Source organism: Vicia villosa, linkage group LG3 (assembly GCF_029867415.1).
Source record: "Vicia villosa cultivar HV-30 ecotype Madison, WI linkage group LG3, Vvil1.0, whole genome shotgun sequence".
Classification (NCBI taxonomy): Eukaryota; Viridiplantae; Streptophyta; class Magnoliopsida; order Fabales; family Fabaceae; genus Vicia; species Vicia villosa.
In genome coordinates, this window is record NC_081182.1 from 154,623,333 (window position 1) to 154,639,596 (window position 16,264).

Here is a 16,264-nt window from a genome sequence, read left to right on the forward strand (position 1 = left end):
CCTGTGTGAAGATATGCCATGGTTAGGGTTCTTAGGTGTGGAATTAGGGATTTCAATTGCAAGCGAAATTGGACTAAACCGATGCCATAATCATGTTTAGACGTTAATTTCCAATCGATTCGTGTCCTCGTATGAAATTTATGCTGTGTATTCTATGAGATAGAGATTTGCAGGGATTGGCTATGGTGTGTTTCGCAGGGAATGTGCAGGTAATTCGTAGCAAATTTTCAGAAGTCTTCACGAAGAAGACGATGCAGGGGCGCGCAAACCAGTTTTGAAATCATTTAGCGCGTTTCTTTTTGTTATATTATTATTGGTCGCTGTTTATTTAACAAACTTTGACAAGCGATCTAATGGTGGGAAGCGATGCTGGTAAGCAGAGGGTCCCCAGTTCGACTCTCACTCGTGCCATTTATTTTTCAACAATTATCATTCATGGATCCGGTGCGTGGCAATCCACGTTAGCATGATGCAACCCTCACGCTCTAGCCCTCAGATCACAGCGTTTCTCAATCCAATGCGCCCAAAGACGCCAGCACACCATAGACCTCCCTGGGTGCACCACACCCAATCACCAGCTAAGTTTTCTAATTCTTTTTGTTTTTAATTACATAATATTAGTTTTTCTTTCTTTATTTTATTTTTCTTGTTTGTTTTATTATTTTCAAAATTCTTTTTAAAAATACTTCTTTAACAAATTTGTTTTAAAATTTCTTTTCCATATAAACATCAAAAATAAATTGTTTAATATTAATTATTGATAATCATTTTATTTGACTTAAATATTTAAGTTATCTTAATTAATTATGATTATTTTATTATTTGTTTAAAAATACTTATTAGGATTAGGAAATTTCAATCGAAATATTATTTTCACCGATTTAATTAAATAGATTGGAAATCAGTAATTAATTAATTCGATTTGGTTTATTTTATTAAACATGGTTAACTTGTGCCCTAAATCAGTGTTTACAAAGATCATGCCTACACTAAAAATTTTTTTTTGTGTGTCCTTTTCAGGTTTAGCAACAGGTTTTCTTCCGACAACGCGCCTCGCCTATTATAAAGCTAAGTTCCAAACCCTTTTTATTAAATATTATGTACCTTTTATTTTAATTAGGGTTAATTCCCTCGCACATAGAATTTCTCCTACATTCATTCCTTCCTATTATTTCTTCTTTCAGATCTCAATGGTCAGAGTCAATGCTTCAGGCAAACCTTTGCCCATTAACCCTGTTAGGGCAAATGCCAAGCTAAGTACTTTTCATTCATTTATTTTATTAATTTTATTATTCCTTTTTATGGTTAATGAAGTTCGCCTTCGAACCGATAATGCACTCACTCTCTGTTTTCTGTCTCTTCTTTCTCCTTTTCAGGGTTTGTCAATTGCCAAAGCTACGTTGTTGGTAACCCTAAACCCTAAATCTCTTCTTTTATTATTACTTGTGTCAAACCCTGATAAGGGATCCGCTGGTTACAATTTCCCGCCCCCTTTTATTGCTTTATATACTGCGTGGTTAGTAATCTTAGGGAGTGCAAGCCTTAAACTGAATTAGAATAACTAATTAAAAGATAAATATCTGAATATAATCACGTGATTGTTGCACACACGCACCCTTTTGGGGTAACCCTCTCTGTTGCCTTGTTGCCTGTTGCCTTTGTGTTTTTGCAGAATAAGCCATGTCCCTCGAATTCGAAGATACCTCAGCCATGTTGCCTCGATAAAAAGGTCACGACCCTAAATGATGCTGCCTTCGATACACAAATGACCTCGACCCTCGGATGTTGCCTACGGAAAAAGGCTGAGGTATCTTCTGGCTGCCTACGAAATGGCTTATTCTGATCCTTGCCTTAGACTACCTGCCCTTCTATGGCATGGGACAGTCTTATGGCAAAGGATGCTTCGATGATCCTTCAACCTCCAAACGAGAGGCTTCCTGCCCTCTTATGGCAAGGATAGACCCTTTCATTCTGAAAGGCTAAAAAGAGACCTATCATCTGAGTTTAAGGTAATTGCCCCTAATTGCCTTGCAATGCTCAAACCTTTTTATTATATTCTTTCTCATAATTTTTCAAAAGGGCTACGCTCATTTACGAGCTAAAGTCCTTATCTCTTTCATCTACATTTTCTAAACAAACGAGCAAGCAAAGCAATTAAGAGCCCATGGAAAACCATGGATGCAAAGGGTGCCTTACACCTTCCCTTTGCATAAATTACCCCCCGAACTTAGATTTCTTAAAAGGTTTTTTTCTGTTTCTTTTTGCCTTTCCGAATATTGTTTGGATAAAATAAAAGTCGGTGGCGACTCATGCTTAACCGCGACATTCCGATTAATAAAAAGTCAGTTCACCGTGTTACAATGGTTCTGCAGAATCAGAACATGAACTGGAAAGCATCAGAAGATGGCAGTCAGAAGTAAAAGCTCTGAAGCTCTGATGGTATCACGCTCAAAGCACTTCAATTCTGACAAAAGGAATGTTAGAAGCTACAAAAGGCAAAGTCAGTAAAAGCAGCAAAAGCATGGCTTGAGGTAGTTGACAAAAGTGTGAAACATTAAATGCAGCGTTGTACTATTCACGCAAAGCATTAAATGCTCCCAACGGTCATTTCCTCTCAAGCGCCTATATATAGAAGTTCCATTCAGAAGCAGCAAACAACACTCTTGCGCAAACTTACCAAAACGCTGTCAAACTGAAATCAAGAAAAGCAAAGAAGAACTTCATCTTCAACCTCACAACTTCGTAATATTTTAGTGAGTGTTAAGAACTAGAAACTTAAGAGAAATATCACTTTGTGATTACAGCTTTATTAGAAGCAAGTTATACTCTTGTAAACATTTATTTTATATTGATTGTAAAAGGATTTCCTAGAGTGATCAAGTTGTGATCTGTAGACTCTAGAAGACTTAGAGGATATCTAAGTGGAGAACCATTGTAATCAATTTGATTAGTGGATTAAATCCTCAGTTGAGGTAAATCACCTTGTCAGGGGTGGACTGGAGTAGTTTGGTTAACAACGAACTAGGATAAAGATAATTGTGTTCTTTATTTTTATCTACCATCTTTGAGAAGTTACACTTATTCAATCCCCCCTTTCTAAGTGTTTTTCACTCCTTCAATAGCTTCCTTAAGTCCACAAGAAGAATTTGAAATGCCTACTTTGCTCTGAGATGCTCCAAACTATTCTTCCCAAGTTCACTTCTGTCTTAAAAAATGGTGTTGGATAAGGTGTTTGAGAGGTTACAAAACTAATCTGTTACATACAGAAGATCGTATGGTGTGTGTTGATGATTTGATTGAGAAATCAACAAATAGTTGAGGGATATGTGGAATTCGAAAATTAAGTTTTTTTGAGTTATCAAAGTGCTTCAACGGTGGGTTTTCAATGTGTTTTGGTTTAAGTTGAGCAAGCCCTTTTATAGAGGTTCAAGGGAGGCTAAGGAAAGTGTTCAGATCATAAGCAAGCATTGGATGGCTGGTTTGGTTCAATTCCAACTAAAAATGGCCAAATGTGAAACATAACTTAGGTATGGAGAAACACATTTGGCATGGCTTCTTGTACACCCTTTGCTTAAGTGTTTCTGAGGCATTTGGTGGAGTATGATCAAAATAAGTTTCAAGTTCACAAGGATCAATGCTTGGTTGGTGGAAAAAGTGAGATTTTGGCAAATTTGGCAAAAACACATTTTGGCCATTTATAGTTAAAACTTGGATAATGAATGGTTTCATGTGTTAAGCCAAGTTTAACATGCTAAACAATGCATTTGATAGAGGTGCAATTGGTATGCAACAAAGGATCATAAGGTTGGTTCTTGGTTGAACCAAGTTTTGGACCTCAAATCTGACCTATAATGCAACTTCACCATGGTCACTTTGCTATTTTGAAACTTCATGCTCAAGCATTAGAAATTTTTGCTCTTAGTATCAATGGAAAGATGGCATTATCCTCTATAACTTTGATGTTGATAATTTGAATTGAATCAATTTGCATCATAAATAAAACTGGCCATAAAAATTGAATCTTGCATCTGAAAAATACTTAGAAAATTTATTAGTGTTGGAAAATTTTCCAACTTCAATGTCTAACTTTGTTGGAAATTGATAAACAACGCTAGTCTCTTTTTAAAGGTTACTTTGCAAGATCGACTAGGAATCTCAGAATAGTGCTTTTGATTCAAAGAGTTTTTACAAGAGTTTTCAAATATTGTTGTTTGAAAAGGAGGTGCTTGACACGACTTCAAACACTCTCAACGTCGAAATTGGTGTTTTTGCAAATGATTGTGAAAGATCAAAACAAAAAGTTAAACATAAGCATGCAAAGAAAATAACAAAGCTAGAATGTAAATGACATAATATTAAAATTTACAGAAAAGTAGGTAATTCAAACATACATAGCCCTTGCTTGACTCATTTCGCTCGTTCGCTTGGGTACTCTGAGTGTTTAGCGTACAGGTGTTTGTAGGTTTGAACCCCTAAAAATATGTACAAAGTTCTTTATTTATAATAAAAAAACTACTTCATGGTGGTTTTCGACCTGCTGGAACTCCACGACCTTCCTTCTAACTTCCCTCCATGAGGACCCACGTTCTCCATTCGTATTTCTTTTCCCTCCAAAAACCCTTACTCTCGTGATATGGACTGTTTGTTTAGTCTCAGGCTTTTGGCGCTTTCAGGCCCAATTGACTATTGATGGAGTCTTTCTTGGTCGACTAGAGCCATGTTCGAATCGGGTACTTCTCTCTCAAAGTCAAACTCTTTGGATTCCTTTCTCTTGGCTGGATTTTAGTCTTTGTCAAAAATCCCAGCCAACAGATCCCCAAATCCAATTTGTGATGACTTTGAACCTGATTCTTTCACTAAGGTGTTATATGTCATATAGTCTTGAAATATTGCCCTTGTTTGCTCAAAATGGATGCTTAAAGAGGATGTTACAACCATGAAAAGTCACCTACTTGTTAAGATGATTTTGTAACTTAGAAAAATTTCTAAAATGATCTAAGTTACCCTTTTTGCAAGTTAACTCAAAATTCATGTTTTAACTTGATCAAATCCATCCATAAGCAATGTTTTCATGAAATTTGACTTGATATGATCATGGTTGACCAAAAACCCTAAAAGTTAAAGTTTGACTTTTGACCATTCGGTTGACTTTTGCAGTTGAATCAAGTAACTTCTAACTAGTTGAAATCTTGTGATCATGAAGTGATGTTGAACATTTTGAGATACCTTAGAGACCATGAAATGATATCCTTGAAGATCCCCTTGAATATTATACCTCGATGCCCAAATCCTAATCCTGATTTTATCTGATGAATGGTCAATAACCCTAATTTCCACACACAAAGCCTTGATGAACAAATGACTTGAACAATGAACATCTTGAGGTGCTTGAAAATCCTAAATCCAATCAATGATGACTTGATGTATTGATAATTTCATAACCCTAATTCCATAGGATTCTCAGATGAAGCAAATGATGGAACCCTAACACTGAGGAGATGTTGATCCTTTTGCTTTGGTGATGATGAATCAACTTTGAGAGATAATTCTTCTCCTTTTCAATGGAAAACCCAAATCACAGGAAAATATGTGATCTCATACCTTATATGCATGATTGTGAGATTGTTGACCTAATATATAGATGCAAATGAATGTGAAGAATAAGTCAAATGTGATTGAAATCACTAGGGAAAATTTGGGGGTGTAATAATATGCACTACTAATATGTGTTGGTCTTCCAATATGAGACTAAAATGAATCTTTTCAAATTTACTTTTATTCATATTAGCTCATACTTATGCTCATTTATTGTCAATTTAGTACCAAGCAAATTCTTCCACGTCTCCACTTGAAAGTTTCAACATTTTAAAAATTCCAACACACATTATGATGTACATGAAGAAGGAGAGTGAAAGATAAAAAATAAATGATATTATTAATAATAATGCATAGCAGGTTACATTCATCAATAGATTTGTAAAATATATATTTTTCATCAAATATATATATATATATATATATATATATATATATATATATATATATATATATATATATATATATATATATATATATATATATATATATATATATATATATATATCTTGATTTGCATTATTAAGGTATGCTATATATTTTGTTTGACAAAATAATATTATTGCTATGTTTAGATAATTAAAATTAAAACTTTAATAAACTAACTTGAGCAACAAAAATAGATTCCTGAAATCTAAAAATGAGAATTATTAATTATGGAATTAAAATAATTTAATAAATAAGTTAGAGATGAATTAAGAAAAAATAAATAAAAAGACAGACTTCATGAATTTTCTTAGTTAAGAAGGCACAAAGTCTAGCTTTCTAATTGGCCGAACAACATCACTGATTGAATTTTTATTTTGCAATAAAAAGACGAAAAATCCGAACCAACAAAACGAAGCAACAGCAAAGAAAAGAAACTGAAAAACAGTGAAAACAATCACAGTGTAGTTCACGCGCCTCTACACAACCATTTCCATCTTCGTCAAACCCAAACCCCAACTTCCGCCACCGATCCGGGAATCAACCGCCACCACGTTAAGGTGTCTCGACTCTCCGGCAACCGGTAACTTCTCTCTCTCACACACACAAAATCACCGTGCACAAACTTTTCTGTGAATTTTAGTTTTTTTATGCTCCTGTTGTTGGATCCCTTCCCTTCCCTTCCATTTTCGAATCTACAATACGATGTGAGATCCGATTAACACTGCTATCTTCTTCGCATGAATTTTTCTGATCAATTTCTCCTTTGATTTTGAAAGACTTTAAAATTGCACGAACGAGATTTCCGTTCTTCCCACATGCGTTTTCCGAGGCAGGGATTATCAGAGATGATATTAATACGTGAATCTGTGGCGTGCATTTACTTGTTTGTGCTCTCAACCGTTGTTATTTGCTTGAAATTGGTTAATCTGAATGAGTCAATAGAAAGAAAAGAAAATCTTCATTTGGAAGCAATAAGATATAGTGTATTTAACCTAAGTACATACGCCCCAAACACACTTACACGGCCACACCGGTAATAATTTGAAAAAAATGAATTAATTAAACGTAATAACAAGTATCTGTGTAGGTGTAGGTGTCAGACGGTGTAGGTGTTAGACGGTGTAGGTGTCAGACACTAACACACCTTTTTTCAACGGTAATAATTTGAAAAAATGAATAAATTAAATGTAATAACAAGTATCGGTGTAGGTGTAAGACACATACACTAACACACTTTTTTTCAAAAGTGTCGGTGCTACGTAGTAATTAACTAGTTATGGAACATTTGACTGGATTTTTCATTAGCTTTCTAGTTTGGAGGAGATTATTGTAGTTTCTTAGATGTAGTTGGAACGGTTTCGTAGTTCGTTTCTGTACTGAAGTTCTAATTTATTTGGGTTTGGGTTTGGGATATAAAGGTATATTTTAGGGTGGCTTGAGGTTTTTTTTAAGGGAATAGATGTGAGTTTTCGAACCTGCAAGGTTATAATTGCAATTACTTGCTTTGAGGTTAAACTATTATGATAATTTGTGCTTGTTTCTGACTTTCCATATTTTCATTTCATCTATTGCATTTTGTATCGACATTATGGAAAATTTTGAAGAAAAGAAATACTACCCTATTTGGTGTGTTTTGATCAATTTGGAATCAATAGGAAAATTACAGATATGTTTTAACCAGTGGGATCTGAATAGAATTTTCATACCTCCAAGTTGGTTCTTCATTGATTTTTTTTTCTCATTTACTCTGGTTAAGATGTTGCAAACTACGATCTTCTTAACTGTCTGATCATAGTATTTAATATCTTAAAATATATTAACTAACTTTGTTTTTTTGATTATTTGTTCCAGTGAAAGCAAGCCTTTGAACATTTGAATTTTTGGTTTAAAATGGTTTCTTTTGAGATGAATGATCGCAAGAGTAAGTGAGATCTAATTTACTTTTGTTTCTGTTTATCCTGGCAATGATACTATCATATGATTTTCTCTTCTATGTTATCTTATGTGCTTATATGTTAGGGTAGATTATTTTATTAGAGAATTTACAATTGCTCCTTAAATAAATTATTTGCAAATTCAATTTTGACGGGCCATGTTTTTGAATATTCATAGTTTGAGTCTACTTGTTCTATCTGTAATTGTATTCCTAGTTCTAATATGTGTTTGCAATTGAAACATGAAACAGAGATTGGATTGGGATTAACTGGCTTTGGAATATTTTTCTCATTCCTCGGCGTTATATTTTTCTTCGACAAGGGTTTGCTAGCAATGGGAAATGTAAGTTGTGTAATGACAATTGATAAGTTTCTTGCTTACCTTTTTATCTTGGTTTGTGTGATTTTGTTTAATAAGAACTTCTATAATGTTCTGTGTTTTGTCTCTCAAATCAGATCCTCTTTGTTTCTGGAGTATCTCTGACCATTGGACTGAAATCCACCATGCAATTCTTCATGAAACGTAGTAATTTCAAGGTAAATGAGTTATTTGCTTACCGCCTCTTTCGTTTTGTGTTCCATTTTGTCTGCTTTCTGCGTCAACTTATTATTTTGTGGTTTTGTAGGGGACAGTTTCATTTGGTGTAGGATTCTTGATTCTTATACTGGGATGGCCTATTTTGGGCATGATTGTGGAATCTTACGGATTCCTCGTGCTTTTCAGGTTTTGTTGAAATTTAACAAAACTATTTTATCAAGTATTTAAATACCTAAAGGCTAATGGTGGGATTATATTTTGCAGTGGCTTCTGGCCTACACTCTCTGTTTTCTTGCAGAAGATTCCTGTTCTTGGTTGGATTGTTCAACAGCCATATATTCGATCGGTAAGCAATTCAGCTAAATTGTGTTGTTATCTTTCATACAGGTATTTGGACAAGCATTTTATTATTGCTATTCATGTAATATTTTACATTTATGACTGTATGCATGTTACCATATAATTAGTGATGTTCTTGGAAGTAATAATCTATAGCAACTGACACTGATTGTGGGGGATCTTATTTTTCATTGGTACAATGTCTTAAAGAATAGTTAGTTCAGTTTGTCTGTCCAGGGATCATTGAATGACTGAAGCATTTCAATATGATGTAGATATTTTTTTCAGTTTTTTGCTAGATGTTGATTTCTCTATGCATTCATTTGCGTAACATGCCGAGATTATCAAACTGAGCATATTTTCTCAACATGCAGTTGTTTGACCGCTATAAAGGAAAACGAGTGCCTGTGTAACACCTGGATCTATGGAAACATTATGTAGCTGCTTGCGAACGCCTATGTAAGTCCATGTAAAGAAATCACTTGATACAGAGACCCGGCTCCAAATCGCTCTCATTTTGATGGTAGAAAATTGTCATGATAGTTCTCTTAGTCAAAAGAAGATGGAAAAGAAAAAGGTTTTGGTTTTCTTTTCAACTCATTGCTTAGTCCTTTTTCAACTCTCATTCATCGTCCAACATTGAGTTGTCAGTTTTGCAAGTTCTCCTACATTTCTGTTCTAATCAGTGACACCTTTGAAAATGATCTGTTATCGGGACTTATCATAGTGTCATTTATTTTCTATATGTCAAGGGAATATAACAATTTTAAACGATTTAGCGAGTGGAATTAGTGCAGCAATATGTGACTTTATTTTTTAAATCTTTTGAAATGTATATCGCCCTATTGATTTTCGGTCTATCTATCAGATTCTACGCATAATTTAGAAACTGTGAGTTCACAAGTGTGTGTGAGGTATGTATTTTGAGTAGAAGTTGGTTATTGTTGCTTTAAAGTAATAGTCTAATAGAACTATTATTACACATGAAGTCTTTGTGAAGTTGACGCAATATCAATTACGGATTGGTAGTTTTCAGCTGAAACTTGCATCCCAGTTCATTGAATCAATTATCAATGAAATCCAGTCATTCTGGTGAAATCCAGTCATTCTGGTGCCCAGCCTGAACGAAATTTAGCGTAGTTTCCTTGAATAAATTTCAACTTAAAATAATCTCTGAAGAGATTATGAGCTTAATCACCATTCTCTTGGTTGCTGGATAGTTACAACTCAATTCAACATAAATAAAAAAAGCAAAGTATTAAGAACACACTGGAACAGCATTAGTAGTAGTTTTATTATAAAAAAAAGTGGCAAGTTGTTACTGATGCTAAATACTTGCAAACTGTCAAACTTTTGTACTATCAACATTTTACTATAATTTTGCAAAATGTGACCTAATAAATATAATGAAATCATAAAGCTAAAAAATAATAAAATAGTTTAAAATTTAATAAATAATCTAACCACCATCTGCTCAAGCTCCATCGGCCAAGATGGAACCGCGTCTGGATTATGGCATTGCAATTGCTCTTCAATTTCAACACAATATTGATCAGATTCCTTGTTGGAGCATCTTTTACTAGTGAGTTGACCTGAGTTTACTAGCTTAATAGTATATTTTCTCATCAACATTAGGTGCAGCAGCCATTTTTGAAGTGCTATTTCAGTTTTGAAAACTGGAATAAGATTTTCTCATCTTATTCAGTTCATCGTTGCTGATGGTCCAGTCTAATTTTCCATCTGGGGAGCCCCAACCAGGGAAGGTGGTAGGGAGCTCCATAGCAACTGAAGAAGTAGAAGGAAGCTCAGAATTAAAACTGGATACCCTCTGACCCCGCTTCGAAAAGGCATCATATCTTGGATACAAAGATGGATCAACCCTAAGTTGTGGTGATCCAATCACATTTGAATTGATAAGATCAGCAGGATAGCCCCAAAGTTGCTGGTTCCTATTCTGATGCACCTGCATTGATGTTAGAGATGGTATCTGCGACCTGAAAATGCCTTCAAAGTTGGTAGGATTCCCTCCTGCGAGCCTATTTGAAGGGGATGAAAGACTTGCCATCTCTTCAATCATTAGGTTCCACATAAAGAGATTTTCAAGTTGGAGAAGTTCAGTATTACCTCTAGCATTCAGTGCAGTTTTGAAACTACTCCTTGGCATCTGAAATGTAGGGACTGCAGCATGAGTCAGCCACTCAGTTCCAGCAGCATGTGATGATGCTACAGATGGAGTCAAAGGTGGCTTCCATGCAGATTGTAAAGCAGACGCAGAGCTCACTGTGAAAGGGTAAATTGGAGAAACACCAGATGAATTTGATGTGGGTAAAGGCAAACCAGAGCCAGTAGAAGCATACACTGGGCGAAGCTCCTCAGGTTTGTGAGCAAAGAAACAAACTTTTCTGGTGCATCCAACCTTGTGACTGCAAAGCTTTGTTCTGTATTGAGCAGGATGAAGCCTGCATTCAAAAATACCATGTGCATATTCACATGCATCCCCTTTGCTGCATGATCCTTTCTGATACTCGGGACAAGGGAAACAGGTGTAGTAATATTTCCTCGGATCACGTCGCCTTGCGCTTTCCTTTGGATGAACAAAGGGACATTCGGTCCATTCATGTGGATAAGACCTTAAACAAGGTTTCACTTTGAAACTAAACATTCTAAATTCATCTGTACTATAGATCTCGTTATTTAAGTCTGGTAGGGATAGATCAGAGGGATAATATTTCTTCTTGATTTGTGGTGGATCTACACCTTGTTGCTTCCCCATTTGGAAACCTGTTTTCTTAAGGCAAGCTTCTCTAACATCAACATCATCTAGTAATGCTTGTAGTGTCATATTCCTTGAACCGAACTTACTATTAGACATGTAGACAATCAAGTCACTAGGCCGGTTACCATTGGCATCAACAGAATTAATATCTGCAGATGCATCAAGCAAAAGCTGGATAACCTTAACAGAATCAGCAGAACAGCCATATACAGCACAGTGAAGAGCAGTAGCCCTATCTGATCCACATGCTCGGTTGACATCGACACGATCGGTTCCGAGAATATAAGACACTACACCTTTGCTGCCAAACAAGGACGCAATCATAAGAGGTGTCCTCTCTTCATAACTCATTTTATTTGAACCAATACTCCTTCCATACCAGAACCCTATTTCATCAACATCACAACCCTCTTTTTCAACCGCATCTTTGAAAGCTATTACATCATCTTTGGCTGAAAACTCAAACAAAGCAGAAATCTTATGATGAAAGTTTTCTTCTCCTCCACATTCATGATCCATGATCAAACAAGTTTGAGAGTTTTTTTTTCTTTTCAAAACTAGATTTGAGAGGGTTTTCTACTGACTTTTATTTTATAACAGTTTATTTTCCTGCTTCATATTTAAAATATACAGAATATGATCGGATTTGGATGAATATGATTTGGTTAGTAATTTTCCTTATTCGTTGTCTCACTCTTATGCGTTATTTGGCTTTTTTTTCTTCTTTTTTCTGGATCTTATAAACACGATTCATTTAGTCATCAAATTGAATACTATCCATATCAATTGTTTCCAAAATTAGAGGTGTTAAAAAGTGTTCCAATTTAGAAATAAAATTGTGACAAAAAGTGTTCCAATTTAGAAATAAAACTGTGCAGCTCTGTCGATGCTGATGACTAGAATAAATATTTTTTATCATTCAAATTTAATGCGGCTTTTAAATATTTAAATTACATTATAAAAATTTCTATTTAATATTAATATTATAAAATATAGTAATATAATAGTTTTTATATAAAATGTGTCCTGATAATATGCTAGAATTTAATATTCCGAAATAAAAAATCACCTATTTTTTAAATTATATTAGATAAAAATAAAAAAACAGATTAAATGAGATATAGAATACTGAAAATATGTATATTTTGACTTTAGAAAAATAAAAAAACAGATTAAATGAGATATAGAATACTGAAAATATGTATATTTTGACTTTAGAAAAATAAAAAAAACAGATTAAATGAGATATAGAATACTGAAAATATGTATATTTTGACTTTAGCCCAAATATTCTTGCTGTGAATAATATTTTTTTACTTTATCCTAATTGATATCATGTAACAAGGCTTTAATGTCATGTAAAAGAAATGCTTTAATTTCGACTGTATTAATTTCCGAAATTGTGGAGAGCTGTCATAATGATTTTGAAGATAAGGATGAAATAGTGTAAAATGACAAGGCTATTTGAGGTAGAAATTGTCGTTATTAATTTATTTTGGTAAAGTTTTCTATAAAATATTTAATTGAAATTATTTTGATTTGTATGCAGAATAAATTTCTACTACTACAAATCATAATGATTCTCAATTGAGGTATTTTCTTTGTCACGAGCCACAAATGAGGATTTTATTTAACGAGTTTATTGCAATGAAATTGATTATTATTGCAATGAAATTGATTATTTAAGAACTTTTTTCTTTTCTAAATTTGTAATTGTTCTATTTAATATCTTTTAATATAATGAATTTTTTTTATGATGAGATAAATTTTTATTTTTAACAGTTAGCTGGATCTAAATCGAGTCTTTATCCATTTAATTTTTGTAATTAGTGGTTATTTAATTTTATTTTATTTATTAAATATATCAATTATTTAATGAATATAAAAAAATAAAAATTGTTTACGAAAAATAATAGAAAAATTATAAAATGTGACATGATTATTTCATAGAAGGAAGGTATGAATAACCCAACTAAATATAAAAGTAGCAGAGTCAAATATATTTTATAATTATTTACAATGCTATAATATTAGTAGTAAACAATAGGGGTAATCGAATCGGTTTGGACTAATTTTGGGTTAAAAAAAATCGGGATCAATGATATTTTTATCGGTTTGGTTTGGTTCGGTTTTCAGCATTTTTCAAAAATAGAACCAAAACAAACTAATCGGTTTTGTTCGATTTAGTTTGGTTGATCGGTTTACGATGTTTAATTTTTAAGTTTTTTGGTGTATTTTATGCGCTTATTTTTTAAAATAATACATTTCATGTTATTTATTTCATGCTATATATGAAGATTAACAAAGAGAACTTATTGTAAGTAATAATTCTAAGTTATAATAGTCAACTAAAAACAATGTTTAGAGAGAGAAACTCTCTCTTCTCTCTAAAAGTAGGGTTTTCCTGTCTTGGTGAGAGTCGCCGCCTCCTCTCTTGTAGAGGCTTCTCCTCCGTCATCGGAGCTTTTCCCCGCCGGCATGGTGGCATTCTCCTCCTCAATGGTGGTTCCCCCCTCTCCACTGTAAGTTTTTGTCCATCCTTTCTCATCCCTTCGAAACACTTATCCATATTAGATCCACCCTGTTCTCTTCCCCCATCCTCCATCAAGTTTTCCCTCCTCTCTGCCACTAACCATCAATTGTTTGAAACCCCAAAATCATTTCCACCAACTGATGGGTCAAGCTGGTTCGGTCATGAAAACTGACCTCCACCAGAGCCTCCACCACTAACAGATTTGGATCTCCTGAGTTTATGTGTGTGTGTTTCTGCATTAGATACTATTATTATGTTTGTTTTGTTCTGGTTGTTGGTGTTTCTTGTTTGCTTTGCTATATTGTGTGTTTTGTTCTTAAGATTAGTTTGTTGTAAGCTTGTCCTTAAGGTGTTTGTAGAAATGTCTCAAAGAAGCTTGGATGAAGGAGATGTTTTGAGGAATGAGACTCTCTTTAGGGTTGCTGCAAATCAAACTCTTCCTTCCGATCAACAATGGATTCCTCTACAAAGTGTGAGTTTTTTCAATCATCTGAACCCGTATAATCGAAATGCGCGTGATAAAGCTAAAGAAATGATCCGTAACTGGATAGACTTAAAGATTGTGGTTCTAAAACTCACTCGGATCTTGTGGAAGAATGTTGTTTGTTTGCTTGGCTTGAGGATTTGGATTGGTATCTCCCTATTGGTTTTGAATTTCTCAAAGGCTTTTTATTTCCATAGCTTATTTGACTTAATTATTAATGTTGATGTTAAATTGTGGTTGAGGAATGTCCTAACACAATATATATATATGTCTATGTTTGTACTCTCTTTTCTTCATCTAATGAAAGAGATTGTTTATTATCAAAAAAAAAAAAAACAAAGAGAACTTGAACACAAAGAAGACGATCATAACATATCAGAATGACTATAGTGAAAAGAACAATGGTTGTGGGCAACAAGAGCAGTAGTTATGTGGAAGCATATGTTTTGTGACTTATCGTTTCTACTTTCTATGTTTTAGAGTTTGGTTTTAGATGCATGTTTTGCTTAAAGGAATGAAGTGTAAACAAAGATGGATAATGGTTGGATTGATAAAAAATTTGAACTTAATGATGAGTAGAATAAAATATTTAGAGCGTCATTATTTCCATTGGTTCCGTTTATTGGTTTGGCGGTTCCTAAAAACAAAAACCGAGAACCGAACCAAACCACGTTGATTTTTATTGGTTTGGTTCAATTTTTGAACCAAACCAATAATAATCAATTTTATTTCGGTTTGGTTTGGTTTGGATTATCGGCTTAATTGGATTTTTTTATCCGCTTACACCCCTAATAAACAAATATATAAAATTGGGAAAGGACTGTACTACTTTATTTTTTAGCTTATAATATAGAATATGTGGATTAACAAGATAGAATTTTTTAGCTTAATAGACATACTGACAAATAGTTTTATATTAAATTCTTTCAATTAATCAAATAAAACCTTTTATTTCATTACTTCAGTTCTTGCAAAATTTTCAATAATTCTCGCTATTCGCTAACCTAAGAAATCCCTTTATTAATGTTTTAAAATCTAGATCACTCATTAATCTGGTCAAAGTATAGAATTATTGGGTTAATGGTCGAACCGGTTTATTACTGATCGGATCGCATGAATTCTATTAATGTGAAAATACGATTTTATTTTTTTTTATAACTTGATTTTTTTAAAATTTTTGTTAATTTAAAGTATTATTATATCGTATAATTATTTTTTAAATATTTTTAAATTTATTAATGTTATATTTGTGTGATTAATAATAAATAAGTTTAATGATTTATGGTGCAGTTGGTAATACTACAATCCTAATAATTTTAAAAGGTAATTGATTTTTAAAATTTAACAATTTTCAATTTTATAATTTTAATATTATTTAATTATTAAAAATAATTTACATAATTATAAATATTAATAAAATCAAATATTAAAATAAAGGCACCAAAATTTAAGAAAATGAAAATAAGAATCAAAATTATAATTTAGCTAAAAAATATAATAAATATAAAAAAAAATAACCCGTCATATAAAAAAAATTCACCGATCCGTTCACTGGTCTGACCAGTAAATCGGCCAAATTATTTCGATTTTTACCGGATCAATTGCAAACCACTCTATCTCTAATTCACGATCTAAC

At 33.3% G+C, this 16,264-nt stretch overlaps 2 protein-coding genes across 2 annotated transcripts; one reads left to right on the forward strand and one right to left on the reverse strand.

Moving 5' to 3' along the window:
- The first annotated feature begins 6,351 nt into the window (after positions 1–6,351).
- LOC131662527 (vesicle transport protein GOT1-like) lies at positions 6,352–9,697 on the forward strand. Its single transcript, XM_058932338.1, has 7 exons — positions 6,352–6,604; positions 7,876–7,945; positions 8,210–8,301; positions 8,415–8,495; positions 8,585–8,682; positions 8,761–8,842; positions 9,210–9,697. The coding sequence occupies exons 2-7, from the start codon at positions 7,915–7,917 to the stop codon at positions 9,246–9,248; spliced, it is 423 nt and encodes a 140-aa protein (XP_058788321.1). The 5' UTR covers positions 6,352–6,604; positions 7,876–7,914; the 3' UTR covers positions 9,249–9,697.
- Positions 9,698–10,120: 423 nt separating this feature from the next.
- Positions 10,121–12,308, reverse strand: LOC131662526 (zinc finger CCCH domain-containing protein 66-like). The gene has a single exon (XM_058932337.1). It carries the CDS (start codon positions 12,128–12,130, stop codon positions 10,499–10,501), a length of 1,632 nt encoding a protein of 543 aa, XP_058788320.1. The 5' UTR covers positions 12,131–12,308; the 3' UTR covers positions 10,121–10,498.
- Between the last annotated feature and the right edge of the window lie 3,956 nt (positions 12,309–16,264).

What these genes read in the sequence shown, in the direction of transcription:
- LOC131662527 (XM_058932338.1), top strand. Translation starts at nt 7,915, where the DNA reads ATGGTTTCTTTTGAGATGAATGATCGCAAGA. An exon ending in TGAGATGAATGATCGCAAGA is followed by an intron (nt 7,946 to 8,209) that starts GTAAGTGAGATC and finishes AACATGAAACAG; the next exon opens with AGATTGGATTGGGATTAACT. An exon ending in GGATTCCTCGTGCTTTTCAG is followed by an intron (nt 8,683 to 8,760) that starts GTTTTGTTGAAA and finishes TATATTTTGCAG; the next exon opens with TGGCTTCTGGCCTACACTCT.
- LOC131662526 (XM_058932337.1), bottom strand. Translation starts at nt 12,130, where the DNA reads ATGGATCATGAATGTGGAGGAGAAGAAAACTTTCATCATAAGATTTCT.